The sequence below is a fragment of the Scleropages formosus genome, chromosome 13 (assembly GCF_900964775.1).
Source record: "Scleropages formosus chromosome 13, fSclFor1.1, whole genome shotgun sequence".
In the NCBI taxonomy this organism is placed as follows: domain Eukaryota; kingdom Metazoa; phylum Chordata; class Actinopteri; order Osteoglossiformes; family Osteoglossidae; genus Scleropages; species Scleropages formosus.
This window is the reverse complement of record NC_041818.1, coordinates 15,108,485-15,126,531: the sequence shown is the minus strand read 5'-3', so window position 1 is coordinate 15,126,531 and position 18,047 is coordinate 15,108,485. Positions and strand designations below refer to the sequence as shown.

General features: G+C 40.1%; 2 protein-coding genes across 2 annotated transcripts; both read left to right on the top strand.

Moving 5' to 3' along the window:
• The first annotated feature begins 139 nt into the window (after positions 1-139).
• On the top strand, positions 140-4,342 carry LOC108929677 (uncharacterized). Its single transcript, XM_029257520.1, has 4 exons — positions 140-386; positions 1,129-1,482; positions 2,293-2,372; positions 4,217-4,342. Exons 1-4 carry the CDS (start codon positions 140-142, stop codon positions 4,340-4,342), a joined length of 807 nt encoding a protein of 268 aa, XP_029113353.1.
• A 9,640-nt stretch (positions 4,343-13,982) lies between these two features.
• On the top strand, positions 13,983-16,523 carry LOC108929746 (uncharacterized). The gene is made up of 6 exons (XM_029257518.1): positions 13,983-14,063; positions 14,238-14,586; positions 14,784-15,134; positions 15,427-15,534; positions 15,655-15,692; positions 16,102-16,523. Exons 1-6 carry the CDS (start codon positions 14,025-14,027, stop codon positions 16,225-16,227), a joined length of 1,011 nt encoding a protein of 336 aa, XP_029113351.1. The 5' UTR covers positions 13,983-14,024; the 3' UTR covers positions 16,228-16,523.
• Positions 16,524-18,047: the final 1,524 nt, after the last annotated feature.

The following is an 18,047-nucleotide window of genomic DNA, read 5'->3' as shown; positions in this document are numbered from 1 at the left end:
TTTAGCATGGTTATTTTGTATTTTGTTCCTTCCAGATACAGCACTTGCTCATGTTGTTCAGCCCAATGTCCTGATGAAGGTTCGACTGGGAGACACCGTGACTCTTAGATGCATCTTTAATAGCAGTCAACTCTTCTACATGTCGTGGTACAAGCAACCTTTTGGCCAGAAACCTCGGCTCATGGTGCAAGCGTACAGTCATTCTCCAGACAGCCTGTTTCAGGAAGAGTTTAAAAACGTGGCGCGTTTCTCCTTACAACATAGTGAGAGCAGTTCTAACCTGACTATTTCCAAAACAGAGCTGTCTGATTCAGCAGTGTATTACTGCGCTTCACTGTTCTTTAATGAGGTCACTTTTGGAGACGGAACCATCCTCATACTGACAGGTAAGTAGAACTGTAATTCCCCTTTTACCAGGCTTTATTGTTATTAATTTCTTTGTACTTTTACAGGCACAAACACAGTCGTAACTGGCAGACTTCACAGTTTTGAAACATGAAAATTACCTTTCAGAAGTGTATGAGTCTTATTGTAGGGGTGCGGTGGTGCAGTGGCTTGGATCGGGTCCTGCTCTCTAGTGGGTCTGGGGTTCGAGTCCTGCTTGGGGTGCCTTGCGATGGACTGGTGTCCTGTCCTGGGTGTGTCCCCTCCTCCTCCGGCCTTATGGCCTGTGTTGCTGGGTAGGCTCTGGTTCCCCCCGACCCCGTTTGGGACAAGTGATTCAGAAAGTGTGTGTGTGTGTGTGTGTGTGTGTGTGTGTAGTCTTATTGTTCTACAGAAAACATACTCTGTGTCAGCATTATGCAGATTTTCAGTAGTTAAAATCAAAATGCTAAATATGTATAATCATGGGAAACATTTGTGCCTCTGTCTATACTTATAGCTGATATACACATATATTTAGTTTGCAAGCATTATAAGTAATACAGTAATAATAAAGTAATACAGTAATAGGCACATACATACCAAGTTTACTTGGTAGTGAAGTGGTTAGAACTGCTGCCTGTGGCTTTAAATGTTATAGCTTTGAATCTTGCCTCCAGCTGTAGTAATAATAGTACACAACATTGTGAGTCTGTGTTCATTCCAAAATATGGATTCAAGAAGATGAAACATCTTTTTCTTTAGGTGTAGATTCCAGCAGCAGGACTGTGGTGCAGCAGTTGGTGTCAGACCCAGTGCGTCCAGGCGACTCGGTGACTCTGCAGTGTACAGTAGACGGTGAGACCTGTGCAGGAGAACACAGTGTTTACTGGTTCAGACACGGCTCGGGAGAATCCCTTCCGGGACTCATTTACACCCATGGAAACAGGAGAGATGAGTGTGAGAAGAGCCCTGAGGCTGGGTCTCCTACACACAGCTGTGTCTACAGCCTCCCCAAGAGGAACCTCAGCCGCTCTGATGCTGGGATTTACTACTGTGCTGTGGCCACATGTGGGAATATACTGTTTGGAAATGGGACAAAGATAAATATGGAAGATGGTAAGGTCTGGACTGAGGAAAAAACTCTTTGAAATATATTTTACAATACACTATTCTGGACAAGGGGGGGGTGCGGTGGCGCAGTGGGTTGGACCGCGGTCCTGCTCTCCGGTGGGTCTGGGGTTCGAGTCCCGCTTGGGGTGTCTTGCGACGGATTGGCGTCCTGTCCTGGGTGTGTCCCCTCCCCCTCCAGCCTTACGCCCTGTGTTGCTGCGTAGGCTCCGGTTCCCCGTGACCCTGTATGGGACAAGCGGTTCTGAAAACGTGTGTGTGTGTGTGTGTGTGTGTGTGTGTGTGTATTATGGACAAGAGTATTAATTTCACTACTGCACAAGGGAAATTAAAGAACAATTTTTTGTAGGTCTAAAAACATATTTGTTTCTGTATAATTTCATTTTTATAAATGTGCTATGTAGCTGGAAATTATCACATCAGTTCAGATAACAAGGGAGGGGTGCATTGGCGCAATGGGTTTGGCCTCTGCCTGCTCTCTGGTAGGTCTGGGGCTCGAGCCCTGCTTGTGGTGCCTTGCGATGGACTGGCATCCCGTCCTGGGTGTGTCCCCTTTACCTCCAGCCTTGTGCCCTGTGTTGACAGGTTAGGCTCCGGTTCGCTGCGACCCCAGTTGGGACAAGCAGTTTCAGACTGTGTGTGTGTGTGTGTGAGTTCAGATAACATTGTTGTTGTGTAAAGCTTTACAACGTAGTTCTAACTACAGCTTGTGTTTTTTTTGAATCAAGAACCAAATATCTATAACAGAAATTAAGGAGAAATCGAGTTGTATTTAATGCCATGTTTTCTTTGTTCTAGCCCCATGTAACCTGACTTCTCCAGTGCATCTTGCGTTGGCAGCAGCATTAGCTGTCAGCCTGGTTGCGAATATCGCCCTTGTATGTACAAGAAAGAAAAAGACTACCTGTGAAATGCATGAAGGTAAATGAAACAAGAGAAAAAATGGGTTCTTCACTGACATTTGATTTTAGGAAGCTAATACACATTAAATGACATATAACTGGGTAGAGAGTTAGAATCCATAACTGCATTCATAGCTTTTTTGTAAATTAAAATGCCTTAACAGAGCTTCATGTTGCTGATTTAACCTGCTTAATTTTTGCTTTTAGTAAAAGAAAATTTTAGAAATAATTTAACAAAATATAGAAATACATCGAGTATTGCCAAATGTCAAACAAATAAACTTTTTGAACAGAGTATAGCAAGTGGAAATGTTTGACTACTGAACTGTTGCGCTCAACTGGTAAATTATGTAGAATATCCATAGACTGAGATGCAGCGGAGCTGAGCTGAGACTAAAGTGCAGGGCATGTATTCTCATTGTCAGAAAATGAATTTTAATAACCAAACAGCAGTGCTTGAGCTTTTCTTAATAACTGGTTTTATATGTAATGTACCAATATAGAACATTGGATTATGATTTTTCTGAAGAAATACTCAAAAGTTTGGCAAAATATCCGCCCACAAAAATAAAACACTGGGTTCTGCTCAGCTGATGTTTTAATTATTTTAAATATAAATTTTGTAACAGGTAGTGCCGGTCACCAAATCCAGTGTGACATTTTAACAGCGGAAGGATCAAGAGCACAGGTGGGCAAGCAAAGATTTCTGATTGATGAATGTTTACTGTTTTATCAGTTTTTTAAAGTTAAAATTTACATTTCTAGTCAAGATGTCGTGCTCACATTGTTTGCATGTATGCTGGTTGTCAGTTGGTTAATATTACAACCATGTTTCCAAACACATCATGTTAAAGTCCAGCTTAACAAAATCCTGTTAAATTAAATAAATAAATGACGGAATGTCAAGGGCGACCCACAGCATCACGGTGTCATGTTGGAGTAAATGTGAAGTATTAACAGGTCAAAATTTTAAAGGAACCAAATCTTGAACACTGACGCTGTAATAACATTCATGCCATCAATAAAAAGAATCCATAATGTTGATGAAGTTTCGACCAGCAAAAAAGCATGGTCACACAGATAAAGTGTGACTGTTAAATCTTAGTTGAAAGGCTTGTAACTTGTCTAATAATTACAGATGTTACTAGTATATGTGTGCTTTTGCAGTTTGAAAAACAGTCAGTTGTAAATTAAATTGAAAATATATCCCAAAAGATAGTGTTAATATGTTAGCTACTGCATAATACTGTGAGGGAGAAATTCATTTCTGGAGTAAGAATAACCTCTGATCATATAAAGCAATACATACCAAGACAGAATCATGGTATAGGACATCAATGCTTGCAAAAATGCACTTGCTTTAAAACAGCTTTCACCACCATTAATAATGGTGTGTACATCATGCTGTGCAAAGATGTACTGGAGAAACATTCAAGTATAATTGGTAGTGTAATGGTTAGTGCTGCTGAAGGTTGTAGGTTCAAATCCCACCTTTAGCTGTAGTATCCTAGGTACTTACCCTAAACTGCTCCAGTAAAATCACTGGAGCTTAAATGGGTAAGCTATTGCAGGTAGTTTAACATTATAACTCACTTAGTGTCAGCTAAATGAACAAATTGTTTGTTTGGTAATGATTATCACTGAAAGTATTTTCTACTCCTTTTATCTTCAGGGAGCCCAAGCATATGCACAGATATGATAATCAAATCAAATCAAATCAAATCACTTTACTGTCATTCACCATAACCATGAGATTACAGGTGGGAAGGATCTTAGGTGCATTACCGTATGTAATAGGTTTTTCCTCTTAATTCCCACAGAGTCAAGATGAGGACATGCTGAATTATGCTGCCCTGAATCTAAAGAACCTGAAACCCAAGAGAAAGAAGAGGGAGACAAAGCAGGACAGCATTTATTCTGACCTAAAAGTCCTAGACTGGGAGTGAGGATTCGTGGTTTTGTCTCAGTGTTTTTTTGCAAACCTTTAACATACAGTAGTTTGCATGATAGTGTAAATGAACTTAAAACAAATTTTTTCTATTTTTAGAGATTTTACCAAGGTAGTAATAATACCAAGGATTATTTTGTGTTATTGTTAAAAACATACATGTTTGAACAAATATTTTTGTTTTTACATTTTTTCATCTTTGGAGATTTGAAAAAATATTTTTTGATGACACACAAACCTTTTGATTATAGCATACAACATAACATTTAATTAACTTAATTCTTCAAGGCTTCAAGTAGATATATTAAAACATCTTCTACTACTTTAAACCTTTGTAAATTCAACAACATTGAGTTCACACACCATAATTCTTACTACAAATGAACATGCCAAATGTATTTTTGTCTTTATCACAATTTTAATTGGCTTTAACTGGCTTTCAAATTTACATTAATATCAATAAAGACTGTTCTTTAGATTTTTGAAGTACGTGCTAAAAATGATGTTTTCATAACAGGGTTCTCACACCAGGATGGGGAAAAGCACTGATAAATCATAGTGGTCCTGAAGACTGCTGTATCTCAAGTTTGGAGATACACTTTTTGCCAGTGGATGACCTTCCCTAACTTCTCAAGTATGAGAAAGACTGCCAGACCTGGGACAGCAAGTTTTATAACCTTTGTTTGAAAAACCTACACAAAAACCTTCACAAGCTTCACCATATTTTCTGGGACTCAGCTATCGTCGTAATTCATAGGGCGTAATGTAATATTTGTTTGCTGTGCAAAGCGCTGGCGGTGTCAGCGCAGTCTTGTAGCCTCCTGGTCATCGCTCGGTGTGTTGAGACAGTTGCGGAATCTGGATCCAGATCTCCCTTTAAATCAGGAGCTAATTAAATGTGCAGGAAGTGGAATTCTGTACCCCTGTACGGCAACACAGTCCAGAACAGGCTCGGTGCAGAGATTTTAGACTCACAAGTAGATCGTACCTCAGATATTTTGGTTTTATTGCACAGGTTCCAGGATGAAACTTTGACCCGAGCCCTTTGGAGTTACCCGAGAGCACTGTAACATCTGCCCAACAGAACACTGGATCCAGACCCAGATTCATATGCTCTTTGTACCTCTATTCACACCATCCATACAAACCTCGTAGTAAACGAGACCAACAGCTCGAGGACTTAGTGACACACTCTCCTTTCACTGCACCGAGCTCGTGCTGACGAACCTTCCTCCTTTCACGGTGCGTCTGCACCGGTGTGTCACTCACCACCACGATACAGTACGGGTTCTAGAACGTGCCATCCGCTCATCTTCATCAGTCGCTTCCGAGTAACTGAAGAGGTGTCAGAAAGGAGCAGAGCAATGCGTACAACACACCACGGTTTGATACCTTTCCTGTCTTCTGTGGTTTTCTTTATTGATTTTCTTTATTTTTGACTTCTTTATTCATCTTCACAGCTTTTCACAGCTCTATGAATATTAATAAAATTGTTACATATGCAGCAAAAGACGTTACTTATGAAATTATTAAGTAAATGTTTGTGTTTTGGAGGGTGTGGTGGCACAGTGGGTTGGAGTGGGTCCTGCTCTCCGGTGGGTCTGGGGTTCGAATCCCGCTTGGGGTGCCTTGCGACGAACTGGGGTCCCGTCTTGGGTGTGTCCCCTCCCCCTCCAGCCTTACACCCTGTGTTGCCGGATTAGGGTCTGGTTCCCCGTGACCCCATATGGGACGAGTGGTTCAGACAGTGTATGTGTGTGTTGCAATATTTGTCTAACACATAAGGGTTTTTGTGCAGGCACCAACAAAAAGAGGGGTCTCCTACTAATATAGATGTTGTAGCAGGACAAATGAAAGTAGAAATTTATCACTGGGAGTTTGAATAAAATAATCTTTTACAGCAATGAAATAAGTCTTCATAATTAGGGTTTTGGGGGCACGGTGGTGCAGCGGGCTTGACCTGTGCCTGCTATGTGGCAGGTCTGGGGTTTGAGCCCTGCTTGGGGTGCCTTGCAATGGACTGGCATCCCGTCCAGGGTGTGTCCTCTCCCCCTGTCAAGCACGCTCTGGCCTACCGCAACCCCACTTGGTACAAACGGTTGCAGTAAGAGCAAAAAAACTAGGGTTGATCCAGTTGAAAGGATGATTTCTAAGTGTGCCTCAAGATGAAAGCAGGGGGCGACAGAGTCCACCTTCAAGGACAGGGTTCATGATGAATCTGGCACATGATGACTGGACTGTAGTCCCAGAGTGGTTAAGGTTGTGGGGCTATAACACTATAATTAGAAAAATCTAAAGAATCCTGGTTTGCATCCTGCTCCTGATGCAGTACCCTGGTACAAGGTATTTATTCTGAATTCCAGTATGAATGTCAATGTCAGAGTCTGCTGTACTCTATCCTGCTGTATAAACAGGTAAATAATCGTTAGTCGTTTGGAAAACAGGCCCAGGTGCTAAATAAAGGTCAGTAGTGATCACTTACACTTTCCAATCCCCAAAAAACTGCAACAGTTCATAAAAATGTATACTCTTTTGTCAACAGTCAGCTTTTTATTCTGTACAAGTTCTATGCCTTTGTGCAAGGGCCTTTAAAGCACGTATTCAAAATTGCAGTGTTTCATATTAGAAATTACTTGAATATATTGAATCCAGTCAAAGTCATCAGGTGATTTAACAGAAACAATAGTGTTCTTTTAAAATTCTTCCGTCTCTTGATGTGTATTATCTTCTCTCTTGAACATGACAATATTTATGTTTCCGTAATCAGAGCTCTGTCTTCTAGTGCGCAAAGAATCTGGCAGGTTCTGCGGTGTCTGAAGTGGTTAGTGGTATGTCTCTTAAGGCAATGTGAGCATTTTTGATGAATTCTTCAGACTTTGTCATTTCAGCTGCCTTTCGTCTTCACTTTCATGTGTCTCAGCCCAGAGCACCAGCAGCCAAAGGTGGCATGGTGGCACAGCACGTAGCAGTGCTGTCTCACAGCAGCTGGGTGGTGGGAGACAACGTGGCTTTGATCCCCACTCAGTCTGTGTGGAGTTTGCATGTTCTTCTCATCTGTGTGTGTGTGTGTGGGTTCCCTCCCACAATCCAAAGACATGCAGCTCAGCTGATTGATGGCTCTGAATCAGTAAAGTGAGTGACAGTTCCAAAGTGTGTTTCACTGGTAGATGGATGAGTGATGGATGGATGGATGGATGAGTGACTTATGCTTTGGGCTGTGCATAAGGATTGCACAAATAAGCGTGTCTCTTAATGTCTATTTATGTGCATGTGAGCGTTTAGTTGCAGTCAGTGCAGCTAAAGGTGACACCACCACTTATTGGCTGTACAGGGATAATTACTTTTTCCCTTCTACGGTTTTCTGTAAATGCAGACTTTATTATCTGCCGCATCGGTGAAATGACATCAAAATAACAGCGGAGCTATTTTAATCTCTCATGCTGAATTCATAGGCTACTAAGAAACAAAGATGTGGTCAAATTTAATGTCATAAAGCTGTGAAAGAAAAATGGAAGCAAATTTTGTCATTAACTGCACTTTATGAACGAATATCTTTGTGGTGTATAGTGGCACATGGGCTTTTGACTCCAGCTTCCTGCTCACTATTTCAGAAGGAAACAGCCCAGCATATGAAGCAGAATCTCCCATTATTAGGTAAATTATAGCAGGGGACTTGACTATGATCATGCTGACTGGTTTGTGTCACTTCCTGAGAGAAAGTCACAGTTCAGAGTTGACTCTGACATGCCAAGGTGAAGTTCAGATCTCTCTATAATTTGCTGCTGTCCTCCTTGAGACCAGTGACTACACCCATGTTGCCAGTGATTGTCACCAGCTGTCAGAATACCTAAATGTGCTTCAAAAATATTACGCAAAATCGTTTGCTCTCCTGTGGCTTCAATTACACCTGTTTGCTGGATTTTGTTTCATGCATTTTGAAGTAATATTGTTGTACGCATTGTATTTTCTACGTACATCGCTTTGGAGAAAAGCATATGGTAAATGAATACATGTAAATATTGTGTGCTTTATATACATGTAGTGGTCTGTTGACTATTGCTGTTGGGGCTTCTCTTATTGAACATTATCATGATACTCCTGATCCCAGATGATACTCGGCTGCAGTCGTTTACTTTGCCGGAATGGTTTAAACTGGACATGACTTTGCTGTCAGGAGACAGTGGGCAGAGTGCAGTGTGGAGGTTCGTGCTGTTGCTTTGTGATCTGAATGTTCCTCGATTAAATCCTCCTCCTGCTGCAGTACCTCTGAGCAAGGTACTTACTGTCAGTTACTCCAGCAAGAACACACTGTTCTATTGACAGTAAATCATTAAATCAGTGCTTCATCTAAACAACAAGTAACTATAATCTAGTACTTAAATCCTGGATTTGATTGAACGTGACTTTTCTCTCTATAATAAAGTGTTTAAAGGCTCTTTTCAAGGACAAACATGGTGAACATGAAAAGGAGCTTGTCAGCTTACATTCAAAGACAGCGATAGTAAACATGATCGAGAAAGTTTTTATGGACGAGAATTCAATGTATTACTGTTAAATACCATCAGTGAACATAGAACTCTTAACTACATTCATAATCATTGCAGATCAATGGAAACACAATACAAGTCTCATACCTACGCCCTGTGTTGCCGGGTAGGCTCCGGTTCCCTGCGACCCCGTATGGGACAAGCGGTTCTGAAAATGTGTGTGTGTGTGTGTGTGTGTGTGTGTGTGTGTGTGTGTGCGTGCTACTGCAGGTAGGATAGTGCTTAGGACTGCCAGCTGACAAATTAAGGGGTCAGTTCAAATCCTATAGCTGCTGTGGTAACCCTGAGCAATGTGCTTAGCCTGGATGGTGTGGTGGCACAGCGAGTAGTGCTGCTGTCTTACAGCACCTGGGTTGTGCAGAAAGATGTGGGTCCAATCCCTGTTCAGTCTGTGTGGAGTTTGCATATTCTCCCTGTGTCTGTGTGGGTTTCCTCAGGGTGCTCTGGTTTCCTCCCACAGTCCAAAGACAGGCTGTTCATGTACACCCATAGTGTGTGCTCCACTGATGTAGGGATGAGTGACCCAGTGTAAGTAGTGTATCTAGCAGTGTGAGTCACCTTGGTGAACAATGTGTGTGGGCTGATAACACTATGTAGAGTTTTTTGGAAGTTACTTTGGGAAAAAAGTGTTTGCTAAATGTATGTAAATCCTGAGCAATAAAAAAGGATTAGTGATCTTACTGTATTCTCTACAGATGCACATACTGTAATAAACACAAGACTGGAGGGAAAATTCATTGTCATATTCTCTCACTCAGCTCATATGTGCAAAAAAAAAAGCATCTTTAATTATTCATAAAGAAAACATGCCTTTACATGTAAACAGAACAAGGACTATGACCTTGTTATTACCTCAACTTGTACATAAAGTACCATGGACAAATATTTCTATTCAACTATAAAAATGATGAATTGGGAATGTATTTTAAGGTCAGAGAGCTGAAGATCCCATCGTGTTTTTAGTCGTCTTAAATACTACATGGAAAACGTGTTTGAGAATATTATTCAAATAAGTTTATTAATGATATGAATAATCTCAGATAAAATATTCCAACGGTTTTGTTTTTTGAAGTATACAGGTTGCATGCAGCTTGTTTCTGAGAGCTGCTCTTTACAAGTGTATAGCAACGCGGTCAGTAATTTTCCATGGGTTTCTTCACCTCTGCAGAGCATCAAAAGCCTGTGCAGGAAGACTGACCTCCTGGCAGCAGGGCTCTCGCTTCACGAGTTTCAGTGCAACAAAACCACACCGACATCGGTTCACACTTCGGCTCAACCCCATTCTGACATTTAAAAATACCACATCGCTATTTTACAGCACGGAACAAACAGGATGTCAATCAATTCTTCAGCCAAAACACAAACTGAGCATGTCAATAGTGTAATGATTAATTGTGAAATACAAAAGTCAGTAACCTATAGAAATCACCCCATCGACATGCTTTTCAAATATTATTTAAATGGGAAATATTGCGCATGAACATAATGCATTGCTGAAAATATACAGAATCCCTGTTTGCAAATGTTTGCTTAAAAACAAGTATTTCAGGACTTAAAGACACCCTTTTTGTAAATGTTTTTGTAAGTCTTGACCATCTTGCTAACAGTTGTAAGGCAACTGAATTGTTAATATTTAATCAAAGGCTTGCCTTACTGCATGAGAAAAATGATGTGTTCTCGAACCACAAAAGTGTCCCTAATATCTGTAGTAAAATATTTTTAATCTTTTAATCATGGATGCACACACACACACACACATTTTCAGAACCGCTTGTCCCATATGGGGTCGCGGGGAACCGGAGCCTAACCCGGCAACACAGGGCGTAAGGCCGGAGGGGGAGGGGACACACCCAGGACGGGACGCCAGTCCATTGCAAGGCACCGCAAGCGAGACTTGAACCCCAGACCCACTGGAGAGCAGAAGCCGGTCCAACCCACTGTGCCACTGCATCCCCACATGTCACTAATATCTGTATTAAAATATTTTTAATCTTTTAATCATGGATGAAATTTAATTCAAATTTGTTCCAGAACAATCAAACTTACAACACAACACACACATTGCCTCAAGCCACTTGTCCCAAGTGGGGTTGTGGCAAACCAGAGCCTAACCCGGCAACACAGGGTGCAAGGCTGGAGGGGGAGGGGACACACCCTGGATGGGACACCAGTCCTTCGCAGGGCACCCCAAGTGGGACTCAAACCCCAGGCCCACTGCAGAGCAGAACCCGGCCCAACCCACTGCGCCACTCCACCACTGCGCCACTGCATCCCCCCATGGAAGAGAAATCTTTACAACTAATCATGCATGCAGTCACCAACTGCCATGGAGACCAAAGTGCTTGTCACAGCAACGGTGTTACAACAGCATGGCTGTCCATAACAACTCTCATGTGTTCACTCGCTTGAGATTTTCTGTGTTGCGTCAGTGTATGTGCAGTGGTTTATTGCAAGGATGAGCCTGCTGGGGTATTTGCTTTAGTCGGCTGTGGACAAACACACAGCTACTGCCATCTGTTGAAGGACCATCACACGACATGCAGTAAATAATACAGCTGCTGGGTGGTTTACCATGTCCAAGGTGGAGATCTGCCATATGCCCTATATCAAAAAGAGAGCAGATTTATTGTGGCAAACAGTAGTGAGTGATTGAGTGAAATTTCCAGTGTTTTTTGGCTATTTATTTGTCCAATGGGTAAATAAGCAACCTTGCAACCAACTGGAAAAGCTTAGAATTGCTATTTCTTGCTATTCATCTGACACCCCTTACAATGCACACAGTACTAAGAATACTGCAAGTGGCTTCAGCCAGTGTGGGTATCTGCATGCAACACCTATTTATGAATTAAAGTACCTGGAATATTGGTAAAGTCACAAAACAAAGAAGACATTTTTGTGCTGGTGAAAACCATAGCTATGAGAACTCTATGTATTTCATAGAGGCTTGAGTTGGTCCCCTGAACATGTGGTATCTTCTGTTGTGTTACCAGTACTGGAAAAAGCACGTTTTGGGGTTGTTCTGTGACAGTGAGATGTTTCCAGAGACCACCCACAAAGCACAAACATGTTATGAGGTTATTTTTGGCTCTACTTTGCATTTTATTTTAGAGATATGACTGTGTTACTGTATTTTCAGTGTCCTGTTCCCAGTGACACTGTGGGGGGTTTTTGTATTTTTTAAGCCCTTGAAGAGATTTGTCTTTGAGGTCATATGTTGAACAGCCCTTGTTGGTTTTTGCAGCTGTAGGTCTTGGCGATGGAGCAAACTGAGTTCACAGGAACTGCTTACAGTTATCACAGCCTAACCCCAGCTCGTGCAAGAAGTGTGTTCATGTAAAGCTTGGTGGGTGATAGCTTGAAAGATTGTAGTAAACTGCAGTAAACATCTAGGAATAGTTCACTTGATGGACACAAGGACTTTGTTCTTTTTCTATCATTTGGGGAGGAGATATTAGAGCTCACCCATATAAGAATGATCAGTGAATAAATCATTACTTATTAGTCATCAGCATCTTATCATTAATATTCTGCATTTGGTGTGCAGTACCTAATGTTAAGCTATCAAATAATTGTCTATGAAATTTTACGTGTAACAGTCTCCCAGAATGTGAGGAATTGATGAGACTCCCTCATCATTTTGGTGACTGGCTCATGAACAGGGTATAACACCAGTTTTCACAAAATTTCAGCAGTTTTCTACTACTTCATCTCTTGCTGAGAAATGTGACATGTCCCGAGTCATGTGTGACTCAAGGTCCAAATGTAAGTCTGTTGTTGACCAAGTTCCATGGACTTGAAGTGTAATTTTCAAGGGTCAAGGTTATTCTTAAATTTATTTCCTTGATGATTACAGTCTTTCTAGAAATCTTTCAGAAACTTCACCGGAATCAGCATTATTTTGTTGTGGAAAGAAAAAAAAATGTAAAAGACTTCAACATATCCTTGCTGAGAATCAGCATTTTAGAGATAAGACAATAAAAAGACTACTTAATACCTTAAAGCTCCTGGCCACCGCTCATTTTCCTGGGTTACTCTGGTTTCCTCACACATTCCAAAGACATACCATTCAGCTCACTTACTACTCATTTGCCACCCTGCAGTGGACCAGTGTTCTGTTCATTCTGTACTTTCCCTGACAAACATTCATATAAAAGCACTTGGGAAAACACAAACTTAAAATTAAATCAATGATGTACAATCAGTTAATATATTGGTGCAAAATGTATGAACTGGTGCATAATCTACAGATGAATCAGTTATAGGTCTGCATCCCACAGATGAACAAAACATGTACAATATGAGGTGTCACTGCAGGCATCCAGTGAGTAGTAAAAAGAGTGATAATGCTTCTGTTGTGATTTTCAGTTTCTCCCTACCACAATGGGAAGGTGGCATCTTATGCTCAGGTGGTGTCTTATGCTCCGTTAGTCACAAAAAGTCCAAGAAATGCAGCCTCAAAAAATCCATTCATCCAATTTCAGTTACTGTTTGTCTTGAACAGGATCATGGTGAACTGGAGCCTATCCCAGAAGCACTGGGTTCAATGCTGATGCGGGTAAAACCTTATAAAATATGACGGAATATGAGTTGCAAATACGAGGATGAGTTGAAATGTAGCAGATCACAGTCAGGCAAGTAGAAGATTATTAAAAGGAACTTTACACCTCTCTTGTTAATATATTAATAAAGTACTACATTGCAGACTACACGTTGTAGGCTACTTTACAAAGAAATCTCTAGATGTTTTGAGGTAGCTTTCATTATTGTGGTTCTCTTGCATTTTAATGTCACGTATGTACATGCCATTTCCTGATCCTGTGTAAATATGGAATAGTCCTATCTTTGTTGAATTTTAAGATTAAATCAAACGAGGTTGAGACTTCACGAAATGATGCTACGGTAAGGGTTATAGAGCCAGGGTCTGCACAAAGACTCAAGCTATGGAAGGCTGTGGGTGTATATACTGCTGTAATGCTGCACAAATCACAGATCAGCCAATCAGGGCTCAGATTCTTGATGTTTCACATGGTTCCACTTGTCAGTCATAGACTGTCCTGACCCAAACCTTGTCATTCTAGTCTGGCAGCCTAAAAGACAAGGTATATCACAACAGAGAAAATCCTGTATGAAGAAATGACTACTCTAGGTGCAGCACTGGCCTTGCTGTTTCATGTAGGTATGGAATTCTTTACAAAATCTGTTTAGCAGAGGATAAATATAATGTTTCAATATTGCTTATGTTGTAATTTTTAGGAATCATTTAAATACTTTTTTTGCACAGAATTTTAACCAAATGTATGATTTGTCAAAGGCCCTGCAAGTATCTTGTTATTGTTTGTCTTTCAGGCTGGTTTTGCTACGCTCACGCAGAGTGATGTGGTGAAGACCTTCCAACTTGGAGACAATGTCACTCTAACGTGTACTGCATCTCTGGGAGCAGGCAACTACTTCTACTGGTTCAAGCAGCTGGTGGGGCACCCTCCTCAGTGCATACTATCTCTCTATGCTCAATCAAATGACCCTGTGTTCTACGGGGAATTCGAGAAAGATCGTCGCTTTATTCTGCAAAAAAACCGGACCAGCGTGGTGCTCACAATTTTAAATGCAAAAACCACCGACGCAGGACACTATTACTGCTGCACACGGAGCTATGAGCACATATTCTTTGCGAAAGGTGTCTTCCTGATATATGAAGGTAATTCACAAGGAATTATTAAATCCCATTGGTGAAATATATACTATATACGTATATATATCTATATATATATATATATAGGATATCCAGACCTCATGTGAAATCAATTGTATCGATGTACAATGTCTTTATTCGGAGTGGTCACATATACATCTTCTCAGTATTATTAATATAACATGGTATATTTATTATTCCAGGCATATATTCCAGAAAAAGAAATTTCATTCAGCAGCCTGTGTCAGACCCAGTGCGTCCAGGAGACTCGGTGACTCTGCAGTGTACAGTAGACGGTGAGACGTGTGCAGGAGAACACAGTGTTTACTGGTTCAGACACGGCTCGGGAGAATCCCTTCCGGGACTCATTTACACCCATGGAAACAGGAGCGATGAGTGTGAGAAGAGCCCTGAGGCTGGGTCTCCTACACACGGCTGTGTCTACAGCCTCCCCAAGAGGAACCTCAGCCGCTCTGATGCTGGGATTTACTACTGTGCTGTGGCCACGTGTGGGGATATGTTGTTTAGAGATGGGACAGCGGTGGAGTTTCCAGGTAAGTAAACAAGTAAATGACAAGACAGGTCAAGAGATTAAAATGTTTTTTGTATTGTAATGCCTATAGATTTAATTTGTTTTTATTAATTTTTCTTACATTTTTTATTATAAGTATAATTTACATTATATTAAATTTAGTTATGTAAATTTAATTTCATTGGGAATTGTAATGAAATTAAGGAAAGTCTAAAGACTTGACTTCCAGAATGCAGAAAAGAATACAAGTAATATTTTCCATTACAGCAAACTTGCTGATATTTTTTATGTTTTTCTTTGTTTTTACATCACAGGTTCAGACCAAGAAAACAATATTAATCCTTTAGTCTTTGTTCTGGTGGCGTCTAACATCTTATGTGTTCTCATAATTGTTGTCTGCCTGAAAATGACAAGAACTAAAGGTTTGTGTCCAGCATTTTTAGATATTGTTACACATATTTTTTTATTAATAGTTATTGTAAATTCATTTGTTCTTAAATTGTTAAAAGAGATTTAATAGACATATTTTCTTTGTATACCAGATATAGGACATCAATTACCTTCTCTGCCAAGTACAAAGGTACAGTACTTCATGAACTAAAACTGTGAATGTTATAAAGATAATTCATATCCCTATCTATTTCCATGTTTGGTATTAATTATGAAATTATGACACTGCAGGTAGTGCAGTGCATGCATTGTAATACAGTGAATTGTTACAGTAAAAAAATCGTTTGCTACATGAATGGGTAAATAATAATAAGTATCTTAACAGTCCAAGTGAAGAAATGTATCAGCTAAATAATATTGATCTTTAACTCATCATGATTTCTTACTGTCCAAACCATTACCTTAGGTGAGTTAGCTGCCACTTTTGTTGTTCTGTGGAATAGTTTGGATATTTCAGTCGGATCTTTTTTCTGTGTATTCAGAGGAAGCCAGATTCCAATCCTGCCAATTAATAATGTTTCTCTGGTTCTTCTTCTCAGACCCAGGAGCAGCAGCAGATCAACTACGCTGAGTGCAGTTTCCCAAAGAGGAAGCTCCACACTGGGGCAAATCGGGAACAGATTGAAACCCACGTCCTCTATTCTGCTATTAGATACAAAGAATAGGACTAAAAACTAAACTTACAAAATCCAGCTTCCAAACCTGTTGAATTCAAAGCCTTGCAAAACTGTAATAATAAAAGGCATTTACTACACCTGGCAAAAAAATTCAGATTAATAGAATTCATCTTTTTCGTGAAAATTAATAGAATTTTTCCAGATGAATACTTTGGTGCCTTTCGACGAAAATCGGGGGTTAGGTATGAATTTATTGCGTCGGAAAAAATACTTGTTCTCGTTGAATTTATTTGTCAGTTAAGGTATTTTTTGAGCTTGAACCAATTTTGGTTTGTGATTTCAAAGAATATGAAGACTTATTCAGACAAGACATTTTTAAATAATTTATTGTACATATATTTTGTGCTTTTCATGTACAATGTGCAGAATATTATGTAAGTATTACTGAAATAAAACTCCACTATCTGCCTTCTGATAGGCAGTTAATAATAATGAGAGGGTGAATGATTTTGAATTTACCTTGAATTTTATTTTTTGTACACCAGAATGTGAATTATATATAAAACAGCTTGTCACAGTACAGCCATTCCCCATCATACAGATCATCAGTTATCTAAGCTTTATGAATTTGTACCTCTAATAGCACGTAAGTCGTCAGTTGATGTTATCTTAGTTTTCCATTCCTAAGTTGAATTTCTAACATGTTCCATTTGTCACATGAAAGTATTTCCAATCCATCTCACTGTGAATCGATCCTTACCTAGAACCAACTAATCGTTTGTTTAATTTTTACCCCCCCAAAAATAAAGTCTTGGCAAAAATTCAGTAAAGAATTATCAAAGAAATGACAACGTACTGGAGAAGTTAAAAATCACAACCCTCAGTAGTTTAGGAAAGCTCAAATCTATGCTTTTATCCATTCATTGACATTCATCACTGATAACTATTTGTCGTAAGGTGGGATTGGTGTGGCCTTCAGCCTATTGTGGGATCACAGGGCACATGACATAGACCAGTCCATTGAAGAGAAATTACATATAGACAGATTCATACATTGCAGACAATTTTTAGCCACAAATTCACTTGAAACACATAGCCTTTGACTGTGGGTGGAAACAGAACACATGCACGAGACCCCTTCAAACACGGGAAGAAAATACAGTGTCTTTACAGACTGAGAATACCCTGTCAAATTCCTTTTATGCATCAAAGAAAATAACGAGTTCAGGCACCTGATTTGTGGGGATAAAATTTATAATATTTATAACATTTAAACCTGTTTGTTATCACACCCAAACCTAGATCTCACATATCAAGTCGGGTCAGCTGTAATGCATTTTGGGAGGAGATTCTCCTACAGGCCAGTTTAAGTCATTGTGTTAAAGTCCATATTAAGAAGACTAATATGTTGAAAAGAGAAGCCTTCTAATGAGTTTTTCGCTTTATTGCTTTAGATAGTGACCCTCAAGTACTTGTATGAATGAACAAGCTCCATGTCTGCACACTCAGTAGTAACAATGCAAAAAACAACCACCAGCTCCTTCATTTTGTTGATGTTGAGCTGGTGATGGTTTACTTTACACCATGAATCAAAATCGTCAGCAACATGTCTGTAATAGATTGGATCACATTCCTCTATCCAACCCCACTATTACAGAGTCATCAGAGAACTTCCGTAAGTGAGACAGTTCAGACTAATATTTGAAAGCGGAGGTGTACAGAGTGAACAGGAATGGATACAACACTATTTCCTGAGTCATACCTGTGTTGCTCACCACCATGTCACAGATACCGTCTCAAAGTCTAAGAAACTGCAGTACATCGGTTGGGTAATCCAAAATCCCAGACATCATAGGTGCAACCATAGT

Excerpts from the sequence above, each read along its gene's own strand:
- LOC108929677 (XM_029257520.1), top strand. The coding sequence starts at position 140 with ATGTCGTGGTACAAGCAACCTTTTGGCCAGAAACCTCGGCTCATGGTG. Across the intron at positions 387-1,128 it reads AACCATCCTCATACTGACAG|GTGTAGATTCCAGCAGCAGG; the intron begins GTAAGTAGAACT and ends CTTTTTCTTTAG. Across the intron at positions 2,373-4,216 it reads TGGTTGCGAATATCGCCCTT|AGTCAAGATGAGGACATGCT; the intron begins GTATGTACAAGA and ends TAATTCCCACAG.
- LOC108929746 (XM_029257518.1), top strand. The coding sequence starts at position 14,025 with ATGACTACTCTAGGTGCAGCACTGGCCTTGCTGTTTCAT. Across the intron at positions 14,587-14,783 it reads TGTCTTCCTGATATATGAAG|GCATATATTCCAGAAAAAGA; the intron begins GTAATTCACAAG and ends TTATTATTCCAG. Across the intron at positions 15,135-15,426 it reads GACAGCGGTGGAGTTTCCAG|GTTCAGACCAAGAAAACAAT; the intron begins GTAAGTAAACAA and ends TTTACATCACAG.